At 45.1% G+C, this 27,673-nt stretch overlaps 1 protein-coding gene across 2 annotated transcripts; it reads left to right on the forward strand.

Moving 5' to 3' along the window:
- Positions 1-754: 754 nt before the first annotated feature.
- Positions 755-27,673, forward strand: LOC105935034 (tetratricopeptide repeat protein 39C). 2 transcript variants are annotated; one of them, XM_012875260.3, is made up of 14 exons: positions 755-1,232; positions 2,251-2,299; positions 4,171-4,299; positions 4,386-4,503; positions 4,595-4,973; positions 6,680-6,848; positions 6,949-7,042; positions 7,128-7,235; positions 7,827-7,936; positions 8,029-8,152; positions 8,262-8,359; positions 10,736-10,840; positions 10,940-10,978; positions 27,565-27,673. In XM_012875260.3, the coding sequence occupies exons 1-14, from the start codon at positions 1,087-1,089 to the stop codon at positions 27,652-27,654; spliced, it is 1,758 nt and encodes a 585-aa protein (XP_012730714.2). In that variant the 5' UTR covers positions 755-1,086; the 3' UTR covers positions 27,655-27,673. The 2 variants fall into 2 exon arrangements, with proteins under 2 accessions (XP_012730714.2, XP_012730721.2); XM_012875267.3 differs by having other exon boundaries at positions 4,389-4,503.

Consider the following 27,673-nt stretch of genomic DNA (forward strand, 5'->3'; position numbering starts at 1 on the left):
TGAATTTGATTTAATTTTAGTTTTAAATAATAATACAAAATTAACAAAAGAATATGTTGGTATACGGCTAAGGATTCTCATCCATCATGGACATCGCAACCCCCCCCCCCCCCCCCCCCCCCACACACACACACACACCAAAAATAAATAAATAAATAATTAAAAAAGATCAACAACTGAATAAAAACACAGTAATAATTATTATATAGCCTACTGTGGGTACAATACATTTATTTTGTATTTAAAGGTTTCCCACAAAACAAAGATGATAAAAAGAATAGAAACTTAGGACGAGGTTAAATCTTTTTTTTTTTTAGCCTGAAAAAACACCACAAACCAGGCAGTGGCATGATGAGGGTGTAGCATCAAGCCTTTGCATAGAGCAACCAGAGGTGAAAAGGGTGCCAAGATATAGTCTCTCTCGTTGCAGGTGTTTTTGTTTGTTTCTTTTGATTTATATATGTATATAAAAACATATGTCACTATTTTAATTTGAGAAGAAAATTAAATTAAATGTTGATAAATGCTCATCTGTTTTGGATTTTGATGAAAACCCTGTCACTAAAACGTGCATAATAATAATAATAATAATAATAATAATAATAATAATAATAATAATAATAATAATAATAATAATAATAATAATAGTTATTATTATGATTATTATTATTTTATTTTTTCACGTTGAAGCTGTATGTGTTCGATTTTACAGAGCCGTGTTCTCTGGTAATTCCGGATGCGCTTGAAGGCAGCACATCATTTCCTGTCTCCACAGGAACACAAACCGGGGCGGTCAGACAGGCGGCAGAATACGGAACACAGCGGCGGCACGACTGTTGAGACGAGACAGCGGCCAGCCCACACGCTCCCGGTTCTTTGCAGCTAGTTATGTCGTCCCCGAGGGTCATTAGCCTCCGGATATAAACAACACAGACATGACAGTGACGGTTCAGAACTGCGCCACGGGTCGGGACTGTTTTGACTGTGAGTAAACTATCCACAGCCACCGCACCCCCCCTCCACCGCCCAGAATCTACCGGGTACCTACCACCACCACCGGCGGCGGCGGCGGCATCGGGTGTCCTAATGGCGGACCCGACAGAACCGGCTCCCGGGAGCTCCGGCCAGGGGAAGCCGGAGCGGATAAACGACGCAGAGCTGGCTCTGAACGGAATCAATATGCTGCTCAACAACGGATTCAAGGAAAGCGATGAGCTCTTCAGGACATACAGGTCTGTGCGGGTCTCCAGGAGGCGTTCAGGTCCACACTCTGCCTGCACACCTCCCCACTGATGCCTCCTAAGATTAACCAGCAGGAGAAACCTCCTCATGCTTATTTGTTTGTTGTTGTTTTTAAACGCCAGCGTCATAGAACAACTTGTCTGGTGGGTTTACTTTCCACTGTTATGATTTGGCCAAAAAGCTGGATTAGCGTCGTTTAATGCCTTCAGAACATGCTGGCAGCCAGACTAACTTGTTTGGGGACAAGTAGGACATGACAGAGTGGCGGATATGTGTTTGGTGACAGGGCGTTGTAGTTATTTTAGCAACATTTACTTTCAATATTGTCTTTTTTTTCTATTTGTTTACTTTCAGGATTTAGCAGGTTGTTATTGTTGAAACGCCTCTCCCAACTCCAAAGTTTCCATGGGTTTACCATACCTTTCCCTTCTCTTGGGTTGTTTTAATTTGATCTAAAATGCTGATGTGAACACCAATAAGCCTATATATATATATATATATATATATATATATATATATATATATATATATATATATATATATATATATATATATATATATATAAAAGACCTAACTAAACACTTTTTTAGAATAGTTCACTTTATTTGTTTCAGACTTGGTGATTATTACCATGTCATGTTGTGCTGTCATAAGAGCCTATTAGGCGAAGTGAAGGGTACGCTTTAAGCCTGCATGTTGATGCCACAGAAGGCAGTCCCTATGTGTCCTGACCCCTGGTGAAAAGCAAAATGTCACTTCTCCCACTAATTGCTCTAAGCACCAAGTGGCATTCTGCTCTGACAGCGTCGGCAAGAAACCATGGAAGGAAGTGAAACGCCAAAATGCACGGCGCACCATATTTCACCCGTGGAGCTTTCCCCGGTTCAGACGACATTAGGCGTTTTTTTTGTGCATCACTAGCAGACCTGTTGCTGCAGCAGTTGTTTAGATCTAGTGCATGTTTAGAAAAAGGCTCCTTACTTAGATTTTATTTCTTGTTTTCCTCAGGAACCACAGTCCTTTGATGAGTTTCGGGGCAAGTTTTGTGAGTTTTATGGTAAGTAGAGAAGCACATAGTCATGTCCCCGTGCTATTGGTTTAATTTTATGTCTTTCCTCTTTTCATTTCTATTCTAAAAAAGTAATACAGTTGCAGTTTCATAAAAGCTGACATTCGTGGACAATTTATGACCCTCAATTTGCACTGAAACACCAAATCAACCCAAGGTGCTTTATAAACATGTAGTAAACCATGCAAAAAAAAAAAACAACAACAATGTTTTCTATTGAAAAAGTTGAGAAATATTTAAGAAAGAGGCAGTACAAAGCATAAAGAGTAAAAAAAAAAAAAGGAAACTAAGTACAAGGTATCCGATCACACAGCCAACACTTGATGAAAAATGAGGATATTATGTATAAAACACTGTACTCGGGCCATTCATGCATAACATACTGGCCCCTGAAGATGAAATTAGAGATACAAGAGTCTCCAGCTCAATCGTGACTCTGTAAGGTGAAGATTTATATGGCAGTCTGTCCGAGGAGGAGGTGAAAGTCATGGGGAGACGGGTTTAAATTAGAGGCCTAGCAGACCGGGACCCTAGCCGAGGGATTTAAAGTCCCTCTACGAGGATCCCAGTCTGTCTGTAATTCACCTCAGAGGTGAATTTTAATTGAAGAAAACAAAAAAAACAACAAAAAAAACGTAGCACAGTTCAGGTAGACTTCATTTCTGCTCTGGTTCTGACCAGCATTAACGCGAGTCACCAGTATAGTCAGCTTTAAAGCAAGCCATGCAGTAAAATAAGATGCTTTATTTGTCATTGTACATACAACGAAATTTTGTAGATCAGACGGAGGGTTAGCCTGAGCGCTCTGCCACTAATGGCCGACCGGACCAGCATGTCTTTTAGTGCACTGCAAAAAGGGAATTAAAAGTGAGTAAAACTTTCTTGAAATTAGTGTATTTGTCCTGGATTTGGGCAGGTAAACATTATTTGCCAATGGAATGAGTATTTTGATGCCCAAAATAAGATAATTAGATAAACTGCACTTGAAATAAGATGGTGGAGATCAATTGTTCCTATTTTAAGTGCAAAAATCTTATTCCATTGGCAAATAGTCTTATTTAGCTGCTCCAAACAAGGAAAAATACATTACTTTCAAGAAAACTTGACTTACTTTTAGTTCGCTTTTTGCAGTGTGGTAGGAGAAAACGGAGGAACCTATGCAGACAGGGGGACAACATGCAAACTCCACACAGAAAGGCCCCTGAAGAGCCCAGGACTCAAACCCAGGACCTTCTCGCTGTGAGGCAAGGGCGCTAACCACTGTAGCACCGTGCCGCAAAGAGTTACAGTGAATGAAAGTAGCTGAAAGTATTACGTTTTACCAGTTAGGTTTTGTTTTCTTTCTTCTTTTTTTTTACTGCAATACAATAATATAGCTGTATAAACGTTATTCTGAGGATGCAGTCTGTCAGTTCATCTAAATTTAGTTTTCTCACCACAGCGCGTTTATCTTGCCCTAGAAAAACTCGCCGGCCGTAAGAAGAGCAGTTTCACAATGCTGATAAACAATCTGTCATTCATTTGGCTCTGACACTGAAGAAAGAAACACTGTGGGCACACCTGCAGGAGGAAGCTTTGGAGAGAGCGATGATGTTTGATGTCAGCGGACGTTTTTTGTAAAAAAAAAATATATATATATATACAACACGTACAAATCTCTCATTCTGTACTGTTTTAAAGTCTAAAACTTCCCGGATTTCAATTTCATTTCCTTCTTTTTGTGCTCTGCTGTTCACCCAAAGATTCAATAATCAAAGTTTTTTTGCTTCACTTTCATCTTTCTGTTGTCAGAAAGTTACACACACACACACACACACACACACACAGAGAAAAAAAAGCTTTGTGTGTTTTGTTTGTAGAATGCCGTAATGACGTTCGAAGAGGAGAAAATGCAGATGGCCTTTGAGGACCTCAAATCCACGGAGAGGTTGTGCGAGAGTGAAAATGCCAGTGTTATTGAAACCATTAAAAACAAGATAAAGCGGAGTGTGAGTAACCTCCCTGATCTAGAAGTCTGATGGTTGGATTTGAGTGCCTGAAACCTGCCAGGGGGGATAAGTGTTATGTGCTTTAGCAGGGGGACTCCCAGAGGTCGGGCATGGCTGCGGTGGACCGGCTGCAGCGGCAGATCATCATTGCAGACTGCCAGGTCTACATCGCAGTTCTTTCTTTCATAAAACAAGAGCTGTCAGGTAATGAGCGGGTTGAATGACTCCAAAGCTCGTAGCGTCCTCAAAATACCAAAAGAAAGTTTCACTGAGCTCCGCCCTCACTGCCTTTCAGCCTACATCAAAGGAGGCTGGATCCTCCGCAAAGCCTGGAAGATGTATAACAAATGTTACAACGACATCACGCACCTGCAAGAAGGCAACAGGGGCGCGTCTGAACAGCAAGCGGCGGCGTCTCCGGCCGACGGCAGACGATCCTCCTCAGCCGGACCGGGCCAGAGCCAGAGACCGGACGGCATCGACCCGGAGGTTCTGGGCCGGCTGAAGGGCTCCGTCAGCTTCGGCTACGGCCTCTTTCACCTGTGCATCTCCATGGTGCCGCCCCACCTGCTGAAGATCGTCAACCTGCTGGGCTTCCCGGGAGACCGCCACCAAGGCCTGTCGGCGCTCACGTATGCCAGTGAAAGTAAGGACATGAAGGCCCCGTTAGCTACGTGAGTATGTGAGTGAGCATGTTTGCGAATACAGCGCCTGGCCCGAAAGGATTCGTAGCCGTTTAACCGCGCAACACGTAGCAACGCCACAGATTTTATGTGCTACACGAACACAGAGCGATGCATAGAGGAAAAGTGGAGGGAAAATAGTTATGTTGATCGATAAGTGGAGTTAGCCATCTAAACCTCCCTTTACAAATCACTTTGATTACGCAACCCAAAGGGGGTGTGGCGTACAACTCGCACCATTTAACCTCGAGCTGTACGATTTTGGGAAAAATCAAAAATTGCGATTTATTTTGTCCATCATCGCGATTTAGTTTGGACTTTTCTCTGCATTAACCACAAGCAACAAAAATGGCCTGTAGGCAAAAATTTGTAAACAAGGACTATTTGAAATAAGAAATGTGAATGTTTTTTTTATTAATCAGAATATTATTATTCAAGAGAATGGCTTGTTGAGTTGGACATCAACACTTGTTGAACATAAAGTGCAACCAACGAACAAGTGTAGGTATTAAACACAAACCGCTACTTAATGCTATGGTGAGATTCCTGAAAGTTTCTGGTCAAAAAAAAAGTATAATTTATGTAAACTCTAAAACAAACAAATAATACAATTAGATTATCTCACTGCTGCAACTCTCTTCCCTTCCATGTGGAGGCAAACCCACTTTAAACATATTACGACAGATAAAAGACGTGTCTTATCCATTCATTATATAGCCAAAAATTGCAGACCTCTGCGATTCTTTTTTTTTTTTTTTTTAAATTGCGATTATATTTGAAATGTGATTAATTGTCCAGCCCCAGTTCAGCTGAGCAATGCGTAAGGCGTGTGGAGGATTCCCTGAGGGGAATACCCAAAATGGCGGTGCTTACGTCACACTCCTCATGTAATGTTTTTTTTTTTTTTTTTTAAATGCATTCAGTGCCTTAAATGTCAAACTTGTTCTTCAACCTCGTGTTAACCGCTACAGTTCAGAGTACTTACGGGGTTGTGACTTCCTCCAGTGGTAGATTGGGGGCGAAAATACTTTCAAGCAGCGTTATAGGTTGGAAGCTGGAACATGTTTGGTCACGAAGCAATAGTCTAAAAAGGGGCTTATGGGTGTGGCGAGTTCAGGGTGATGTGCATTGTTGGTTTTCCACCAGTTTTCCATCCAACAATGTGTTGCCACTCTTCTATTTAAAAAAAAAAGCCAGATTTGTGGAGTGCATAGATAGCAGGATTTCATGTCAACACATTTTCCAACCTGAGCAGTGGACTTTTGCAGCTCCTCCAGATTTGCCACAGGCCTCTTTGATTAAAAAAATAAATAAAGAAATAAAGAAAAACACAACTCTCTGTTAGTCTTTGACATTAAAGTGAAATGCATTAATGTCTGCGGTTGTGGTGGGAGAAAATCAGTCAACGTTCAAGAGGTTAAAATACTTTTGCAAGGCACTGGACGTGTAATAGTAGCAACAGAAACAAAGAGAAATGAAAGCAAAACGTGGCATGCCTTATTATTAAATCATTTCTTAATTTCAGTTTCCTTTTTTTTTTTTTTTAAATCAAAATCACGAGCGTACTCTCCCTTGTTACGAAATTGTCATGTGGTATTTTTTTAATTTTCCCAGTCGGAGTCGAATGATGTTAATCACAACCAGTTCCGTTTTAATGAGTTGGTATCATTAAATTAATAAATACGTTTTCCGTATAGCCTGGCCCTGCTGTGGTACCACACGGTGGTGCAGCCCTTCTTTGCTCTGGATGGCTCAGACACACAGGCAGGATTAATGGAGGCCAAATGCATACTCAAACAGAGGGAGGCCGTCTATCCAAACTCCTCCCTCTTCATGTTTTTCAAAGGCAGAGTTCAACGCCTTGAGGTACAGACACACAAGGAGCGAATCGTCATTTTTGCTTTCTACCTGTAAACATCTCACCGTGGGCTCAAACTATGACATCACTTTTTATTTCCCCCCCCAGTGCCAGATCAGTAGTGCCTTGACGTCCTTCAACGAAGCCTTACACCTGGCCTCTGACCAGAGGGAGATTCAACATGTGTGTTTATATGAAATAGGTAACATTTCTCCTCCTTTCTGACCGCCGTGCTCGCCACCAGTCTGTGGTCATTTCTGAGTTCTTCTGACGGCTGGCTGTTTCAGGCTGGTGCAGCATGATCGAGCTGAACTACAGCGAAGCCTACCGAGCGTTTGAGCGACTGAAGGCAGAGTCTCGCTGGTCCCAGTGCTACTACGCCTATTTAACAGGAGGTAATCCACATTTGTTTTCTTTTTATTTATATTACAAACAAAGATCTGAAGAGTGTGGCCTAGATTTGTATTCAGATGGAGTCGGAAGCTTGTAGAAGCCCATTTTGCTACAATTACATCTAAAGTCTTTGGGCATACGTCTTAGGGACTTAAAACCGTCCTTTGCTCTTTTGCAAACAGCTAAAACTCAATCAGAAGGACTTGAGAGCATCTGTGAAAATCAGTTGTCAGGTTAGAACACAGACTCTCATCTAGATTCATGTCTGGACTTTGACTAGGCCCTTTTTGGAGCCTGTTGATGCGTAGGTGACTTCGTCCGTCAGCAGGTTGCAGTGGGTTTTATGTGGGACTGCCACAGTAGAGGGGAGCAAAATTCAAATGCCCGTCACACTTTTCAGATTTGTATTTTTAAATAAACATTTTGAAAACCATACATTATTCCAGCATTTTCACAGTTTTGCATTACTGTTTTAGTCTATCACAAAAAAAAGTGTGTATGTCAAACTGTGAAGACTTTGAAGAAGCTTGAATATTTCTGCCAGGCCTGTGCTGCCGTAGCCTTTAACCTGCAGTACCTGCCTTGTGTTGTAGTGTGCCAAGGGGCCACAGGTGACCTGGAGGGGGCCGTTGCAACCTTCAAAGATGTTCAGAAACTTTTCAAACGCAAGAATAATCAGATAGAGGTGTTTTCCTTGAAGAGGGTGAGCAATTATCTGGATAATTGTTACTTTTTTTTTGCATTGTGAAATGCAATTTCACTCCCTGACTTGTACATGCTCGCATCTTTTCTCAGTCAGAGAAGTTCCGGAGCCCAGGTCTGTCCAAAGAGCTCTGCATCTTGTCCGTGATCGAGATCCTGTATCTGTGGAAAGCCCTGCCCAACTGTTCCTCTGCCAAGCTGCAGGCAATGACTCACGGTAAACACTGTAAAACACGCCAGCTGGTTAAGAGACTACCATCTCTCACACTGTCTTCTGATTGCTTATATATTGTGAAACTTAAGCACAACGATTGGTTTTGCCTCAGTTTTGCAGGGGATTGAAGATGCGTCATGCACTGGCCTGAAAAACCTGCTCCTTGGTGCAATAAGTAAATGTCTCCTTAATACTAAAGATGCCGTGCAGGTACGAGTGGAGTTAATAATGCAACGTTTTCCAGATTCACAGCATGCTTCAATTCACTTAAAAGCTGCTCTCACAGAGTTGTAATTAATACTAGGGCTGGACGATATAGAAAAAAAGCTTATCGATAAAAAAAAATGCATATTGATCGATATCGATAATTATTGAAAATAGTTCAAACCATATTTTATGTGCAGCTCTGCCTGGACATTTTATGATATTAATAAATGATTTCATTTTAATGAAGAACACAAACACAGAATTCCAAATAAATCTTTATTTCACCAACTTTTTTAATCATAACAGATTTGTTTTTTAAGAAAAATAACTTGAGACCTGAGTTATGTTATTAAATAATGACAAAGAATAAACTAAAGTGACCAGTAAAATGACCAAAATACCAAATAAATAAATAAAATAGCCTATTTAGGTGGGAATAGCACACTACTTACTTCTCAGGTTTCATAATTGAGAGGCTGACGCAGGCTGAGGTCCGAGGCTGTGGTGTGTAAGGACGCAGATTGCAGCTCATTTTGCACTGATTCTCTGCACTCGTTGCAGGGAATCAGTTAGGGAGCGCTGTTAGAGAAAAACTTGCGTCCCGGAACTTTATATCGCGGATCAAGAGTGGCGAGTAGTTGTTTGAAGCCAGGTTTTTCAGCTGCAGGCAACAGCAGCATATCCGCGGAGTCGCGCGGGGCTGCACAGCTTGCGCAGCAGCGCGTGCGGAGTGAGCGGCTTACGTGATGAAACAAGTTGGTTGCGTTACCAGACTTTGTTTTTACCGGTTCCTTGCAAGTTTTACAAGTCACTGTGGTTTATTTCAGTCAGGCTGGCGAACTAGTAAAACCCCGTTTTGGGACCGTTTCCTCCGTCGCTCCTTGCTGCGACGTATTCAAGTGCTCTGTGTTGTGGTTTGAGAGGGCGGCGCTTTGTGACGGCGTGCCTGGGTCTGCGATTACGATTGGTCGAGAGGAAGTAGTGAACTAATATGATAGGCCGAAAGGAAGGAAAACTGTTTCTGTCGAACTTTTATCGACCCTATTTTTTCCTATCGCGCCGTCGATTTTCCTATTGATCGATATATATTGTTATCAGTGCTCTCAACTCTCACGCATTGACCGTGTGACACACGCATTTCACTGACTTCACACGCTCACACGCAACACATGACATTTCACACGCAAACATGGCATTTCTCACGCATAAAAATCACAAAGCCCATCTGGGCTGCGGACAACAAAACTCCTACTTTCAGCTGAGCTGTTTCGGCTTCTTTCACAGCTTGTGGCCATCAGTAATTCCTGCTGCAGTTCATGTTAACAGAGCAGCAGGAAGAGTGATCAGAGTTATGAATAATTTTAGTCTTAACAGTGGTGAAAGTGAGCCGGTAAGGTCCTGTACTACCGCGTACACAGGAGGGGAGGGGGAGAGCTGCTGCCAGATGACCAGTTCATTCAGAACCAGTCATGGCGGCACGCTGATCATATAACAGTTCTGCTAACCAGATGCAGTTTAAAAAGCCACTTGGTCTGTTTATAAGTTTCGTTTTTATTAATTCTGCATTTTTTAACTACATGCACGGTATTTCTGTGCCTCCGCGCTTGCTCCTCTCCCCCCTCCTTTCCCTCGGAGCAGGTGCTTTCTGGGCGTCAGAAAGCACTGACGAGAGCAATAGAAATTTGTCTGGTCAGCGCGGCGACTGACTGAGAAACCTGTCGCTGTGAAAGGTGATGAGAATGTTATAAACTGTAACAGTCTAGAAGTGCATTGAGCTGAAAAGAGGGAGAGATCAGCAGCTGGATCGTGCGTAAAGACGCAGCGGGAACCTCTGTGTGCTTCAGTGTTGCTGCTGAGGGGAAGATGTTGACCATAAAGGCTTGATGAAACTCAGCCTGATTCACCAATCAGGTTATAGATTTACAATGATAAACAACCCATAGATGAATGTGTAACAGTATAATAATTCGGTCAATAACTTAAAACTACTTAATTTTATTCAGTATTATTTGAACAATTGTGTATTTTTTTATGTTTTAATTCATTAACTGAACAATAAAGTATTAATACGTCTCTTTCTCTTTTTAACACAAGTAATACATGTCTACTTCATTGTCTGGTGGGATAAAAATGAGATGGAGTTGACTCCACCGGCTCTTCCAGGGTCCGGTTAGCCCCGCCCCCAAACAAGCCCCGCTCCCCACATTAGCATAATCTCACTCTTAACTTTTGATAAAAGTTGAGAGGTCTGTTGTTATTGAATTATCGTCCAGCCCTAATTAATACATGCACTCTTAAGTACCCACTATAAATTGATATTATGGTGATTAGCTAACCTTGTTTTCTTTACCGCGTATAATTACAATCCGTTCCCAACAGTATTTCCATCTGGCTGCAAGGGACGAGGTTGGGCGTCAGTGCAATTCTTACGTGCAGCCCTACTCCTGCTATGAACTGGCCTGTGTACTACTAAATTCCCCAGAGGTACAGTTTCAGTGTGTGTGATGGAGTGAGGTTTTCCCATCTCATCTGAAGAACTCACATAATATGAATATTGAATTTTGTCTCTTTTTTCCCCCCTAGAGTGCAGCAAAGGGTCGAATGCTAATGCTTCAGGCAAAGGTACTCCAAGGATTCATTGTTTTGACCTTTTCTCTTTTTAATTCTTCTTCTAGGATTTTTGAAATCCAGTTGTATTTATGTCAAATATTTTTGGAGGTAAAGGTATCCTAATATTCTAATAAGTCCAATGACTGACTAAAGAAGCAAAGCATGGGTGTCAACCCATTGTTGCCTTACAGAGTAATTTTGCCTACTTCTGGTCTCATTTACAATAGCAAAAATGAGATGGTAGCAATAAAATATGAAGGACAAGAACTGCGTTCCAGGTTTGTTTTCTCCAGTCTCCCTAAAGTTATGTTGAAAACTCTTCAGTTCAGTCAAGCTGGACGGCTTCAGGGACCCTGTTGTAGTTTGATCCAAGCAGAAGGAGCCTTGTAAGAAAGCCCCTTGTTCCTAGGTTCTATCTATAAAAGCCAGTTGGAGGAAAACTATGCTGGCTGTATTTTTGGGAAATTTTATTCCCATTACAGAATAAAATCAAAATGGTGGAAATTCAGTTTTGGTGATTAAATAAAAAATGTTGAGAACAAGGTTAAAATAATACCTTGAAGAAAAGGCGGAGTGCCTAAACTACTGTGTTCTCTCCAACCGTATCTTCCAAGTTTGTTTATCCACAGGATGTTTTATTTGCTAAAGAGATTTTTTTTATTAAATCCAGTTCTAACGACAAAAAAAACATTTTTTATTCTGAAGTACAAAGTTACCCCGCTCATTTATACCAGTTAGTTTGATGGTTGCACTTTATTCTCACCGCTTCGACTGGATTGCTGATATGCTTTTTAGACTTTTTCCCGTCATTTTGACTTTTATTCCAGTTTTTATGATTATCCCTAAGCAAAAGAATTAATAAATACAACAAAAACGTATGTACTATTCCTTTTTTCTTGAAGTGACCCTAGTACTTCATGTCATGATTTTGTTGAGGGTGAACCCGGACACAGCACGCACACACAGAGTAGGATTTAAGAGAGTTTATTGCAAGTGGATGGTGGAGACATGAGGAACCAGAGTTGTTACCAGACAAAGGTGAATGATGCAGGAGCTGACTGGCAGGTACAGAGTCCACGAGACAGAGAGGAGCTGGGCTGCTGCAGGACCAGGGACGAGACCAAGACGAAGACGGAGAAAATGAAGCCAGCAGCGCAGCCAAACAAAACCAAAACTTGACGGACCGGGAACCAAGACGGGGGAACAGGTGCAGGCAGACACGAAGGAGAGCAACAAAACACTACGAGCCAGCGACGAGGAGACAACAGAGGTGAGTTTATAAAGGGAGCCTGACAGGTGACGGGAATGAAAACTAATTAGAGTAGGTGTGACTAATGGCTGTGGGAGGGAGAGCTGGGTGAACTGCAAAACAAGAGGAGCCAGACAACTTAAACCATGACACTACCCCCCCCTCAAGGCCGAACACCGGACGGCTCGGAACCTCTTACCCTGGGTGGGTGGAGGGGGTCTCAGGACGGCGGGCACGAGTCAAAAACAAGAAACTAAGGAACCAAAAGGTTAAGAACACTGGGGAACCAAGGGGCCAGAGAACACTGGGGAACCAAGGGGCCAGAGAACACTGGGGAACCAAGGGGCCAGAGAACACTGGGGAACCAAAAGGGGCCAGAGAACACGGAGGAACCAAAGGGGCCAGAGAACACGGAGGAACCAAAGGGGCCAAGAGACACGAAGGAACCAAAGGGGCCAGAGAACACAGACGTGCCAGAGCACAACCAGGGTGCGGCACATCAGGGAAAGGTACGGGCGCTTGACAGCGCCAGGGGAAAGAGCGAGCGCAACACAGCGCCAAGGGGAAAGAGCGAGCGCAACACAGCGCCAGAGGGAAGGAACGGGCGCAACACAGCGCCAAAGGGAAGGAACGGGCGCAACACAGCGCCAAAGGGAAGGAACGGGCGCAACACAGCGCCAAAGGCAAGGCAAGGCAAATTTATTTATATAGCACAATTCAGTACAAAGACAATGCAAAGTGCTTTACATGATTAAAATATAGCAAAATAAAACAGAATAAAAGCAAGTAGGAATAAAATATAGATAGAAAATAGAACAAAAAAGTGGTGATTCAGTTAACTAGGACAGTTGAAGGCAATTTTAAACAAATGTGTTTTTAATCTTGATTTAAAAGAACTCAGGCTTTCCGCACTTTTACAGTTTTCTGGAAGTTTGTTCCAGATAATTGGAGCATAGGAACTAAATGCTGCTTCTCCATGTTTGGTTCTGGTTCTAGGTATGCAGAGTAGGCTGGAGCCAGAAGACCTGAGTGGTCTGGATGGTTTATACGCTGATAACAAGTCTGTGATGTATTTAGGAGCTAAGCCATTTAAGGATTTATAGACTAACAGAAGTATTTTAAAGTCTATTCTCTGAGATACAGGGAGCCAGTGTAAGGACTTTAGAACTGGTGTGATGTGCTCTACTTTCTTAGTATTAGTGAGGACGCGGGCAGCAGCGTTCTGGATCAGCTGCAGCTGTCTGATCCACTTTTTAGGCAGACCTGTGAAGACACCGTTGCAGTAATCAATTCGACTAAAAATAAACGCATGGATTAGTTTTTCTAGATCCTGCTGAGACATCAGTCCTTTAATCCTAGAAATGTTCTTCAGGTGATAGAAAGCCGACCTTGTAACTGTCTTTAGATGCTTTTGAAGGTTCAGGTCTGAGTCCATCACTACTCCCAGATTTCGGGCATGATTAGTGGTTTTTAGCTGAAGCGACTGAAGCTGTGTGCTAACTTTTGATCTTTCCTCTATTGGTCCAAATATTATTACTTCAGTTTTGTTTTTATTCAATTGGAGAAAATTTTGGCACATCCACGTATTGATTTCTTCTAGGCATTTACTCAGTGCTTGAACTGGTTCATAGTCACCTGGTGACATAGTGATGTAGAGCTGTGTGTCGTCTGCATAGTTATGGTAGCTGATGTTGTTATTTTTTATTATCTGGGCTAGAGGGAGCATGTAGATATTGAAAAGGAGGGGACCCAGAATGGACCCTTGGGGAACCCCAAATGGGATTTTTGTCATCTCTGATGTAAAGTTACCTACTGATACAAAAAATTCCCTGTCCTTTAAGTAGGATTTAAACCAGTGGAGAGCTGTACCAGAGAGGCCGACCCAGTTCTCCAGGCGTTCTAACAGAATGGAGTGATCAACAGTATCAAATGCTGCACTGAGGTCCAATAGAACCAACACGGTGGTTCTTCCACAGTCTGTATTTATATGGATGTCATTAAACACCTTGATAAGGGCGGTCTCTGTACTGTGGTGAGCGCGGAAACCTGACTGGAAAACGTCAAATCGGCAGGTCGTTGTTAAGAAGGTGTTTAAATGTTGAAATACAGCTTTTTCAATAATCTTACTGATAAAAGGGAGGTTTGAGATGGGCCTGTAGTTCTGGAGTAGAAGTTTGTCTAAATTATTCTTTTTCAGCAGTGGTTTGATAATTGCTGTTTTTAGGGACTGGGGGAAAACACCTGACATGAGGGACGTGTTTATTATCTAAGGCAAATCAGACGCTATGACAGGTAAAACTTTTTTAAAGAAAGCTGTGGGTAGAACATCAAGACAGCATGAAGAGGAACTTAGCTGCTGAATGATCTGCTCTAAGCTTTTGTGGTTTATTTGGCTGAATTGGGACATTTTGTCCGGATAAGTTCCAGCTTAGTAAAGGGAAGGAACGGGCGCAACATAGTGCCAAAGGGAAGGAATGGGCGCAACACAGCGCCAAAGGGAAGGAACGGGCGCAACACAGCGCCAAAGGGAAGGAACGGGCGCAACACAGCACCAAAGGGAAGGAACGGGCGTACACAACGCCAAAGAGAAGGAACGGGCGTACACAACGCCAAAGAGAAGGAACGGGCGTACACAACGCCAAAGAGAAGGAACGGGCGTACACAACGGCAAACGAAAGGAACGGGCGTACACAACGCCAAAGGGAAGGAACGGGCGTACACAATGCCAAAGGGAAGGAACGGGCGTACACAACGCCAAAGGGAAGGAACGGGCGTACACAACGTCAAAGGGAAGGAACGGGCGTACACAACGTCAAAGGGAAGGAACGGGCGTACACAACGCCAAAGAGAAGGAACGGGCGTACACAACGCCAAACGAAAGGAACGGGCGTACACAACGCCAAAGGGAAGGAACGGGCGTACACAACGCCAAAGGGAAGGAACGGGCGTACACAACGCCAAAGGGAAGGAGCGAGCGCAACACAGCGCCAAAGGGAAAGAGCGAGCGCAACACAGCGCCAAAGGGAAAGAGCGAGCGCAACACAGCGCCAAAGGGAAGGAACGGGAGCAACACAGCGCCAAAGGGAAGGAACGGGCGTACACAACGCCAAAGGGAAGGAACGGGCGTACACAACGCCAAAGGGAAGGAGCGAGCGCAACACAGCGCCAAAGGGAAAGAGCGAGCGCAACACAGCGCCAAAGGGAAAGAGCGAGCGCAACACAGCGCCAAAGGGAAGGAACGGGAGCAACACAGCGCCAAAGGGAAGGAACGGGCGCAACACAGCGCCAAAGGGAAGGAACGGGCCAACGGCAGCGCTAAAGGGAAGTAACGGGCGCACGACAACGCCAGAGGGAATGTACGGGGGTACAGAAACGCTTAGGGAAGGAACGGGCATATGAAAACGCCAGGGGGAGGAACGGGCGTATGGAAACGCCAAGGGGAAGGAACGGGCATATGGAAACGCCAAGGGGGAAGGACAGGCGGACTGATACGTTAGGGCTCAACAGCGTAAGGAAACGCTGGGGCACAACTAACGTACAGAAACGCCGGGGGAAAGAACAGGCGTGCGGAAACGCCAAGGGAAGGAACAGGCGTATGGAAATGCCAGAGGAAGGAACGGGCGTACGGAAACGCCAAGGGGAAAAGACCGGGCGTACGGAAACGCCAGGGGAAGGAACGGGCGTATGGAAACGCCAGGGGAAGGAACGGGCGTATGGAAACGCCAGGGGAAGGAACGGGCGTATGGAAACGCCAGGGGGAAGGACAGGCGGACTGATACGTTAGGGCTCAACAGCATAAGGAAACGCTGGGGCACAACTAACGTACAGAAACACCGGGGGAAAGAACGGGCGTGCGGAAACGCCAAGGGCAAGGAACGGGCGTATGGAAACGCCAAGGGGAAGGAACGGGCGTATGGAAACGCCAGGGGGGAAGGACAGGCGGACTAATACGTTAGGGCTCAACAGCGTAAGGAAACGCTGGGGCACAACTAACGTACAGAAACGCCGGGGGAAAGAACGGGCGTGCGGAAACGCCAAGGGAAGGAACGGGCGTGTGGAAACGCCAAGGGAGGACACCGCCGAAGGGACGAGATTGCCGGGGCGTGAGGGAACCGCCGGGGCCCAAGGGAGAAGTTCGCCGGGGCGTGAGGTAAACGCCGGGGCGTTAGAGAAAAGATCGCCAGGGCGTGAGGTAAACGCTGGGGCGCAAGGGAGAAACTCGGCGGGGCGTGAGGGAAACGCCGGGGCGCTAGAGAAAGATCACCAGGGCGTGAGGGAAACGCCGGGGCGTGAGGGAAACGCCGGGGCGCTAGGGAAAGATCGCCAGGGCGTGAGGGAAACGCCGGGGCGCAAGGGAAGAAATTGCCGGGGCTTGAGGGGAATTTCTAAAAAATACCAGGGACCAGAGGGCGTCCTAACACGCCGGGAACAAGAAATCTAAAGACTAGGAGTCAGAGGGCGTCCTAACATGCCGGGAACACGAAACCAAAGCACTAGGAGTCAGAGGGCGTCCTAACACGCCGGGGAACCAAGAACAGAGGGCGTCTAAATACGCCGAGAAACCAAGAAAAACGCCAACACCAGGAACTAGAGGGCGAGCTAGGCAGCAACAGGCCAGGCGCGCCAGAGGGCACACACGGCGACACGGATGCACCGGAGGGCTCTGGCAGCGACAAGCATGCGCTGGGCAGCAACTGACCGGGTACACCAGAGGGCACAGACGACGACACAGGAGCGCCGGAGGGCTCTGGTGGCTACCTGCGTATGCTGGGCAGCGACTGACCGGGTACACCAGAGGGCACAGCCGACGATTAATGAACGTCGGAGGGCTCTGGCAGCGGTACCTAAACTGGGCAGCGACAGGCCGAGAGGACCAGAGGGCTCAGCCGGCATAAAGGTGCGTCAGAGGGCTCTGGCGCCACCTCCCGGGGAGGGGAAGAAAACAGAGAAAGGTGATCAGAAACCAGAGACCTTGGGATGCCAAACTAAACGAAAACAGAGGACTAAAAGGGACTAACCGAACTAAACCAGGGCACAACAAGGAAATAAAAAGAAACAGGGAAATCTAAAATGAAACTAATGGGGGCTCGGAAACATCAAACTAACTAAAACAGGGGAACTAAGGATGTAGAGACCTTTAAGAGCGCAGGGACCTTTTTAGAGCGCAGGGAACCTCTTTAGAGCGCAGGGAACCTTTAAGAGCGCAGGAACCCAGACAGCGCAGGAACCCAGACAGCGCAGGAACTATGACACAGACATTAAGGGGATAAAACAACAAAACTAAGAACAGATACGGAACTAAGACCTGAATTGACAAACTAGACAGGGATCCACAGGGAAAAACAGAAAACTACTGGGCCAAATAAGAACTACAGGGGCTACAGCTAGAAAACCGAAACAAACCAGAACACTAGGAAGGGGGCCAAAACCTAAAGAAAAACTATGAGACTAAGCCAAACAGGGAGACGAGGGCAGGGGCAGCTCAACTAATAAACAACTAGATAACTAAAACTAAAAAAAAGAACACAAACAGAATATCTAAGGTAAAATTAGAATTCAGAAACAAAACATGAAAGACTAAAGACAAACCCAGAACAATAGAACTGAGCTGAAAGAAATAAAACCCCAAGCAAGACAAAAACTCAAGTAATCTAAGCAGGAACACAAACCGAAACTAAAGAACTCTAAGAAAAACTCTAAGGAACACTGAAAAAAACTCTAAAACCAAAGATTGTTAAGTAACTCAAAACCCCAGTGCAAAAATAACTCAAAACAACAACAGAAACTAACTAGAGAACTAGATGTCTAACTAGAAAACAAGAGAACCAGGAAACTAAGGCAAATCTGGAAAATAAAGCTAAACTAGGAAACTAAAGATCTAAGGCAGGAACTTGAGCACGCAGACAGGAACTTGAGATCGCAGACAGGAACTTGAGAGCGAGGATCTTGAGACGCGGACAGGAAGTTGAGCATGCAGACAGGAACTTCAGAGCGAGGATCTTGAGACGCGGACAGGAAGTTGAACATGCAGACATGAACTGAGACGCTGACAGGAACTTGAGACGCTGGGCTGCGTCGGAGGTGGGCTCCGCGGAGAACGATCCCTCCAGCGGAACTCATCTAGCGGCGAAGGCACCCACGGAGACATTTAACTGAGGCGGAGCAGATCCTGCCAGCTCCTGCATCGTGACTCTGTGCGTGCTCGGGTTCACCCTGTGGCTGGCTCGTACTGTCATGATTTTGTTGAGGGTGAACCCGGACACAGCACGCACACACAGAGTAGGATTTAAGAGAGTTTATTGCAAGTGGATGGTGGAGACATGAGGAACCAGAGTTGTTACCAGACGGAGGTGAATGATGCAGGAGCTGACTGGCAGGCACAGAGTCCACGAGACAGAGAGGAGCTGGGCTGCTGCAGGACCAGGGACGAGACCAAGACGAAGACGGAGAAACTGAAGCCAGCAGCGCAGCCAAACAAAACCAAAACTTGACGGACCGGGAACCAAGACGGGGGAACAGGTGCAGGCAGACACGAAGGAGAGCAACAAAACACTACGAGCCAGCGACGAGGAGACAACAGAGATGAGTTTATAAAGGGAGCCTGACAGGTGACGGGAATGAAAACTAATTAGAGTAGGTGTGACTAATGGCTGTGGGAGGGAGAGCTGGGTGAACTACAAAACAAGAGGAGACAGACAACTTAAACCATGACACTTCATTGTTAATTTCTGGTATGTTCCCCAAAACATCTGTCTACACTCACCATCCTTCTTTATTAAATGTTTCAAAAGGCTTTAATGGCTTAATCAGAAAACTAGGTGCAGGCCATCTGGTGTTGGACCTGCTGCAGCACCATTCTCTATCCTTGTATTGGCAGCTAAGATTGACTGAGAAGAAAAGATCTCCCACTCTTTAGCCCTAAAATCCCTACATGACAGCATTGATGCACCAACGTCTGACCTGACCACATGCTGTCTATTTTTAATTAAGCTGGTGTCATCCATGTGTCCGCCGCGTAACAGGGCTGAGAGGGAGATGAGCGGCTGAGATCTCGCGAGAGCTGTGAGCTGTGCGTAAGTAAAATGGCGGCATACATGTAGTTCAAAATTAAATCCACTCAGGTAAGTAATAACCAATAACTGAAAATTAAACAAAGTTTAAACATTAACAATTGTCTCATTTTCACGAGGGAGCAAACTGGAAGAAGAGACCTTGACGAGCCTGGAGAGCTACCTGGACGAGTGTTTTGACAACATCGTGATGGGGAAGAAAAAAAATCCCGCAGCCACAAACACACCTTCACTCAAACGAACCCGGTCTAGCTCTACCGGTGCCTCAACTTCCACTCTGTCTCCCGAAAGGAGCTACAGCGACGTCCTGGAATCCATCGACAAAAAGCTTACCAGCCTGGACGCTCGCCTCGCCTTGGTAGAGGTGCTCCACAAAGAGTTCCAGGCTTTGAGAGAAGCGGTCGAATTTAGCCAAGCCCAGCTAGCTTCTGTTGCCGCGGAGAATGACGCGCTGAGAGGGAAAGTCACGGAGCTAACCGAGGGGTTGACGCGGCTGACCGGCGAAAATAAGAAGATGAAAGAATCCATTCTGGACATACAGTCGCGAAGTATGAGAGACAATCTCGTCTTTGCAGGCATCCCGGAGCGCCAAGAAGAGGACCCTGAGTTTGCTATACGTTAGTTTCTCCAGCAGAAGCTGAAAATACCGGCGGATCAGGTAAAAAACATCACCTTTCATCGCGTTCACCGGCTCGGAGGTAAGAAACCCGATAAAATCCGCCCTCGTCCGATTGTAGCCAAATTTGAGCATTATAAACAAAAAGTGTTTGTTAAAAGCTATGGCCGCGAATTGAGAGGAACGGATTTCAGTGTTAATGACCAGTTTCCTAAGGAAATCCTACATCGTAGGCGAGTGTTATTTCCAATCAGGAAAAAATACATTAATGATGGCGTCAGAGCTAACGTTGCAGCTGACAAACTTTATATCAATGGTCAGTTGTTCAGGGATCAGAAGATCACCCCTTGGCTTTATTAGATGCGCAAAGGGTGGATTTATAGCTTTTCACACTTGGAAAAAAATAAAAATAAAAATGTGTTCGGAACACGGTGATAAAAGAAATAAACGCACAGCTCAAGAGCACGTTTGCACGGTATGGTTGTTAGTCACGGATGGGTACACGAGGCATGGGTGATGGTTATTTCTCTTTCATCTTTTCTCACTCTTTGCACTTTCTTAATTCTCTGTCTTTCTTTATCTTATTCGTCTGCTCCTGACCAGAAAATCACAAGCACGTCAGATGATGCTACCTGGATCTTTGTATAACTATTCTTCTGAGGACATGCACTTTTCAACTTCTCACTTTCACCTATGATGAATGTAAAGTTTGTGTCATGGAATGTGCATGGAGCAGGCACCAGGGAAAAACAGCTAAAGATATCTAACCAGCTTACAAGATTAAAGGCAGATGTTGTCTTATTGCAAGAAACCCATAAATCCGATGCAACTGTAAGTGATCTAAACTCACCTGAGTTCCCCAATGTGTTTGCTGCCTGCTATAACTCTAGACAGAGAGGAGTAGCAATTTTAATCCACAAAAACGTTAGTTTTAAAATATTAGACACAATTATTGATCCCGAAGGTAGATTCATAATAATTAAAATATCTATTCATAACCAGAAGTTATGTATTGTTAGTGTATATGGTCCAAATGTTGATGAACCCTCATTCTTCCACAAACTATTCCATGCACTTTCAAAACACGGGGATTGTTCTCTAATTATTGGGGGTGACCTCAACTTTGGTCTAAATTAGGAAATAGACAGGCTGAATACTGCAGGGACTCAGCGCAGTTGGCAGTCATTAAATATAGTCAAACAATACATGAGTGATTTTGGTCTTTGCGATGCACGGCGTTCTCTTCATCCTAATAGTAAGCAATATACTTTTTTTTTCAAATGTTCACCACTCGTATTCTCGTTTGGACTATTTCTTAATCAGCAGTTCGCTGCTGTCGGACGTTTCAGATGCTGTAATTCATCCTATCACTATTAGTGATCATGCTCCTGTTACTTTAACCCTAACAAATAAAAAAATAACCCCACAAAACAAGAGCTGGAGATTTAATACATCGCTGCTTAAAGATGAAGAATTTAATAAATTTTTCAAAGAAGAGTGGGCTTCATACTTAGAACACAATGATCTGCCAGGCACTTCAGCATCTATACTTTGGGAAGCAGGGAAAGCAGTGATGAGAGGTAAAATAATTTCATTCTCATCTCACAAAAAGAAGTTAGAAAACAAGAAGATTCAGGAATTAGAAGAAAAACTCAAGTTACTAGAAACTTCCCTGGAAGAGGGAAAGTTGGGTAAAATCTGTAAAATAAAACTAGAATTAAACCAGTATATTGAAAAGCAAAACAAATTTCTATTACAAAAACTTCGATTAGAAAACATGGCAATAAGTCAGGAAGCTTCTTAGCTAATCAGTTAAAAATAAATAAAGAGAAAACGACTATATTTGCAGTTACAGATTCCAATGGGAATACATTACATGATCCAGAATGTATAAATAACACCCTCCGTGATTTCTACAAATCTTTATACACATCACAGATAAATTCATCAGACAATGTCATCAAGCAGTTTCTGGATAAAATTACACTTCCTAAACTATCAGATAACCAAAGAACGACACTGGACTCACCGCTGACAACAGTTGAAGTTCAGGAAGCTTTAACAAGCATGCCCAATAAAAAGGCTCCAGGTCCAGATGGATTCCCTACTGAGTTTTATAAGGAGTTCTGGAGTATTCTGGCACCAACGTTTCACAGAATGTTCCAAGAAATTCAGGAAAATGGCAGATTTCCAGCTAATATGAACTCTGCCACCATCAGTCTTCTGCTTAAGCCAGGCAAAGATCCTATGTTGCCCACCAGCTATCGTCCCATATCCTTAATCAACATGGATATTAAAATAATATGTAAAGCTTTTGCAAAACGATTAGATAAAGTCACTCCTTTCATAATCCACCCAGACCAAACTGGCTTTATCAGAGGAAGGCAGTCATCCACAAACACACGCAGATTACTTAATTTAATAGATTATTCCTACAGTACAAATAATAAAACTATTATAATGTCTTTAGATGCAGAAAAAGCATTTGATAGAGTAAATTGGAATTTTTTATTCGTTACTCTGCATAAATTTGGTTTTGGCAATTTTTTTATAAATTGGTTAAAAAGTTTATACAGCTCTCCTACAGCCTGTGTCAGGACAAATAATCAAACATCTTCCAGCTTTTGTCTCCAGAGGGGCACTAGGCAAGGTTCCCCACTTTCCCCCTCACTTTTTGCCATTTTTATTGAACCTCTAGCAGCAACAATTAGACAAACAAAGGTTATTAAAGGTATAAAATGCATGAATATAGAGCATAAGATTAGTCTTTATGCTGATGATGTATTACTCTATCTTCAGCACTCAAACTCTTCCCTTTCTCAAGTAATTAGATTACTAGAATCCTTCTCAAAGGTTTCTGATTACTCTATAAACTCGTCTAAATCTACGGTACTGCCAATTAATTGCTCTTTCCAAAACCCCCTAGATTTACATTTGCGATCAGGAAATATTACATATTTGGGTATCACTGTGTCGTCTAAACTTGCGGATTTAGTAAAATCTAATCACATCCCACTTTTTAAAAAGATAGATGACCTGGGTAGATGGAAATCGCTTCGAATTTCACTCATGGGTAGGGTAGCTTCGATTAAAATTATGGTCTTACTTAGAATTAATTACTTATTTTCAATGATCCCCAATAAACCATCACCTGACTGGTTTAAATCTCGAGACTCTTCAATCTCTAAATTTCTTTGGAAAGATAAACCACCCCGTATCAGCTTAAAAACGCTACAGAAAACTAAAGACAGAGGTGGACTAGATCTGCCTAACTTCCATAAGTACTACTTGGCAAATAGACTACAATATATCACTAAATGGATAAAGCATAATCCTTTAGACGAGCCCTGGATAGATATAGAACAGAAAATATGCAATAATATCATGATTTCAGATTTGCCGTTTATTAGCTCAAATATAAAACGGCATACATGCTTTAAAAATATCAATATCAGCTCTACTCTGACAGCATGGTGGGAGTATCTTAAAATGACAAAGTCATCACTTATCCCATGCAGTCGTACACCTATCTGGAATAACCCTGATATCCTACAAAATAATAATATGATAAACTTTACATACTGGAAGAATAAAGGTATTGAATATCTTGAACATTTACTTGATGGAACCGAGTTCATCAATTTTTCCAAACTAAATATGCAATATGGCATTAGTAAAAATAGATTTTTGGAATATGAACAACTTAAATCTATAATTAGAAAAAAAATTAAGCATATTAAAGGTGGTTTACAAATTCCAAGTAATATATTAGAGTTCCTAGATTTAACCCCCCCCCCCCCCAAACTACTGTCTAAATCATACAGGACACTGACTAAAATAGATGATTCAATATCTCTTCCTATTATGAAATGGGAAGAGGATCTATCAGTCAGCTTTGAACAAAACTTCTGGGCTCAGATATGTCTAAGAACTTTCAAATTGACTAGAAACACCAACTTACAACTAATACAATACAAAATCCTTCACAGAGTACACTACACAGGACAAAGATTATTCAAGATGGGTTTGGCACAATCTAATATCTGTCCACACTGCATAGGCAATCATCCTGATAATTACATTCATGCGTTATGGTTATGCACACCAGTCCAGAGGTTCTGGACACAGATATGTAAGGACTTATCAAAGTGCTTGAGCTGTAATATTACACCTTCCCCATCAGTTTGCTTGCTTGGTAATGTTGAGGAAAGCCCTCTGGGGAATAAAATAGTTTACATGGTTTTCACTGCACTATGTATCGCAAAGAAAACTATCCTCATGAATTGGAAAAGTAAGGAGAATCTCAGTATCAATCAGTATAGAGATCTTTTGTTGGATCATATTAATCTTGAGACAGCATCTGCATCCACATCTGATTGATCTCTTTGGGCTCCTTTGATTAGCACTATCACTTAGTGGAATGGGGGGCGGTGGGCTGCTTCCTGCAGGGCACAGTGGCTGGGTGGAGGGGTTCCTGGGGCTCTGGGGGCACTTGGAGTGGTGCGCTTGGTGGGTCTGACTCCAGGGTCTGTTGCCCTCATCTGGGAGGAGCTTGGGAGGCCTACGGGTGGCCTACGGGTGGCCTACAGCGCCGCTTGCGGCGCTCTTGGGGAGCTGCGCAGTGACGGACGTGGGTTACTGACCTGGTAGCTGGGCTGTCGCCGGGTGGGTCCTGGGTGGGTCTGGGGGCCTGGGGTCCCTGGGGCGCGCCGCCCTCGGGCGGGGGCCCCAGCGGGGCCTCGGGGGTTCCGGTTCCGGGGGGTGTGCCGCTTGGGGTCTGGGCCGGCGTGCGCCTGGGTGTCTGCTCCTGCACGGGGCCTCTAGTGCGCTGGGGGGCCTCGGGGCCTGTTGAGCTGGTAGGGGGGCATGGTCATTAACATCTCAGGGCAGATGCTCTTCCCCTTCTTTGGGTTGGCACTCTGCTAGTGGGGGAGGGGGAAGGAGGGGGAGTAGTGACTTACCCAGCCTGGATGTCTACTGTCGAATGTATGGTGAGATGTTTGAATGTTAGTGTTGGGGAGGGGTTAAATCTACGGGTGGGGGGGGGGGGGGTTTGGTGGACGTTCTGGTGGGCTTGTGTCCAGCCCCCTATCCCGGTCCTGGTCCGTGTAGTCTCCCGGTGCGGGTTTCGCCTGGGGGGTGGGGTTTGGGATGGCTCGTGCTGGCTGGCTGGCCAGGCCCCCCATCTTATTAATTTATTTGTTTATTTATTTATTTTTATTTATTTATTTATATATATATATATTACTATTATTATTATTATTACTATTTTTTTTTTTGGGGGGGGGGGGGGTTAAAGCCAGTAGGCTTGGTGGGTGGGCTGGGGGGGGGGTTGAGGTGTTGGTCCTGGTGGGTGGTTGGCTGGCGGGCCCTGCGGCCTCTCCCCGGCCCCGGGTTATGGTGGTGCCGCTGGAGGGGCCCCTTTCTCCGGGTGGGGCTTTCGGGGAGCGGGGGTGCCTATTGGAGTCAGTAGGGGAGCTGGCTCCCTGGGTTGGCTCCCTGGGTTGGCTCCCCAGTCATTTGCTCCCCATCCCCGGACTCCTCCCTCTGCCTGCTCCATCACCACACATCTGCCACACATGTAGGTCCTTGGGGAGGGTGCGTTACTGGAGGTTGCCACCTTCTCGTGACGTCCCTCTCCCCAATTTTATCATGCATTTTAGACACTCTCACTTCAAACATTTTCACAACGCACATTCATGTAGGCCACGATATGGGGGGGTGGGAGGAAGACGTCTGTGGGGGGGGGGCTTATGTTGTGGGCTCCCTTCTCCCCTTCTCGCATTTAGACATTGAGGGTTCTGGGTAGTTGCTTGGAGGGGGGGCGCTGGCACCAGCTTCCTTCCGGAGGGGGGTGGGCTGTGCTGTGCACCCCCTTCAGCGCTCTCAGTTTTTAAACGCACTTGAGAACAACATGCAACAACACAACATCTGAGCGGGCGTAGGGAGGATCGGGGGTCTTTTGCACACCCCCGATCTCCGATCGCGGCACGGAGTCTGGGGCCTGGAGGAGGTGCGGGCCACTGGGTCCGGGGTCTTGGCGGGGGGCTGCTGCGGGTAGCCAGCGGCTTGCCGGGTCTGGGGCTGACACTTCTGCTCTCCCCAGGAAGGGATGGGGGGCAGGGGTGGCTAGGGTAAGGTCGGGGTGGGAGGGGGTTTATTAAGTATTTAGGTGGTGAGGGGGGGTTCTGGTCGGGTGGCCCGTACGGGTCGTGTTGGCCCCCTCTCTTTGGGGGGCCTGATCCAGGGGGCGTCTGGTCCGGGGGCGGGACCGGGGGTCGGGCACAGGCAGTCGTATTGTTGAATGGTGGTGACCCCCCCCCCCCCCCCCCACTTGGGATTTTTGGATGTGAATGCTATGTGGGAATGTGTGTACAGCGTCCTTTTTTTTTTTGTCTGTGGGGCACAAGGGAGGGATGGTGTGAATGAGTTTTCCCTTTTTTTTTTTTTTTTTTTTTTTTTCCCCAGGTATGGGTGTGGTCCGCTCCCTCCCCCAAGAACATCTCAAGTCTCCGCTAGGTGTGGAGCCCATCCCCCCACGTCCTGCCCTCCTCCGCTGCGTTGGCGGGCACCTTGGCCCTCTGCCGCATTGATGGTCCTCGGGTTTGGGGCGGGTTCCCGGGTGGGCGCCGGCCCATTCCAGGCGGCGGCTTCGCGGGGCCTGGGACCACTTCAGCGCGGCTGGCTGCCGGCGGAGCCCACGGGCTCGTCCCCGCAGCTCTTGGGGGCGTCGGCATTGCGGTGGCTGGGGGATTTCCTCGGAGTCGTCTCTCCTCTTTCCTCAGGGGTGGGGGGGATTGCAGATTTCCTGTGATGGCCCTCTCGGGCGCACTGCTTTGGGGGTCCCTTTGGGAGTCCGGGGTTACGGGTCCCCTGACTCCTGCCTCTGTGCTCGGGGAAGGCGGGTCTTTGGTTCTCCACAACCACTATCAAGCTATTTCCTTCTGGATAAGTTTCACCTAAACTAGTGCACTCTCACAAATTCCCACAGGTGGTGGGTCCCAGGTATTAAATGTTCACTTATATACAGAAAGGCTATCATTTATTTATTTTATTTTACTTTCTTTTTTCAGGTATCACATTACACATGTCAGCTTAAATAATAATACATATGATTTAGCAATGGTATTAAGGTGTTACTCGATTGTATCTGTTGCTTTATGTCTGTTGGTTGTGCTGTTCTTTTTGTGTCTCTTTCCAGGTGATGGAGCAGACAGAGGACGTTTTATCATTCTCTTCCTTTTATCTCTTCTTTCTTTTACCTCTTCTCTTTCTTTTTTTCTCCTCTTGTTTTTCTTTTACTCTCCTACTTTCCCATTGTAGTGTCCATATAATTTGAAATTCTCCCTGCAGGAATCACAATAAAGCTATTTACATGCACAAATCAAGCGGAGCATTATGGCGAAAGCTGTTTGCTCCACTTGTGAAAGCAAAATCTGTCGAGCTCTACTTGGCATTAAGATATCAATTCTTATTGCCACATTGCTAGACAGGACACTGGGGGAAAATAAATAAATAAATAAATAAATAAATTTAAGCTGCTGTGAGCTGATTGGCCAGCAGGCTCATTGATCTGTTTGTGCCCACGGCAGAGCTCGGTAAAGGTTCAGGGCATGAAGGAGGCGGGAGATTTTATTCACTCTTTCTGGCTCCATCTATGCAGGAGGAGTACGCCGGCTATGACTTTGAGAACAGGCTCCACGTTCGTATTCACTCGGCGCTCGCCTGTACGAGAGGAGCAGCACAGCCTTGATGTTTGATCATCACCTTAA

Source organism: Fundulus heteroclitus, chromosome 6 (assembly GCF_011125445.2).
Source record: "Fundulus heteroclitus isolate FHET01 chromosome 6, MU-UCD_Fhet_4.1, whole genome shotgun sequence".
Taxonomy (NCBI): domain Eukaryota; kingdom Metazoa; phylum Chordata; class Actinopteri; order Cyprinodontiformes; family Fundulidae; genus Fundulus; species Fundulus heteroclitus.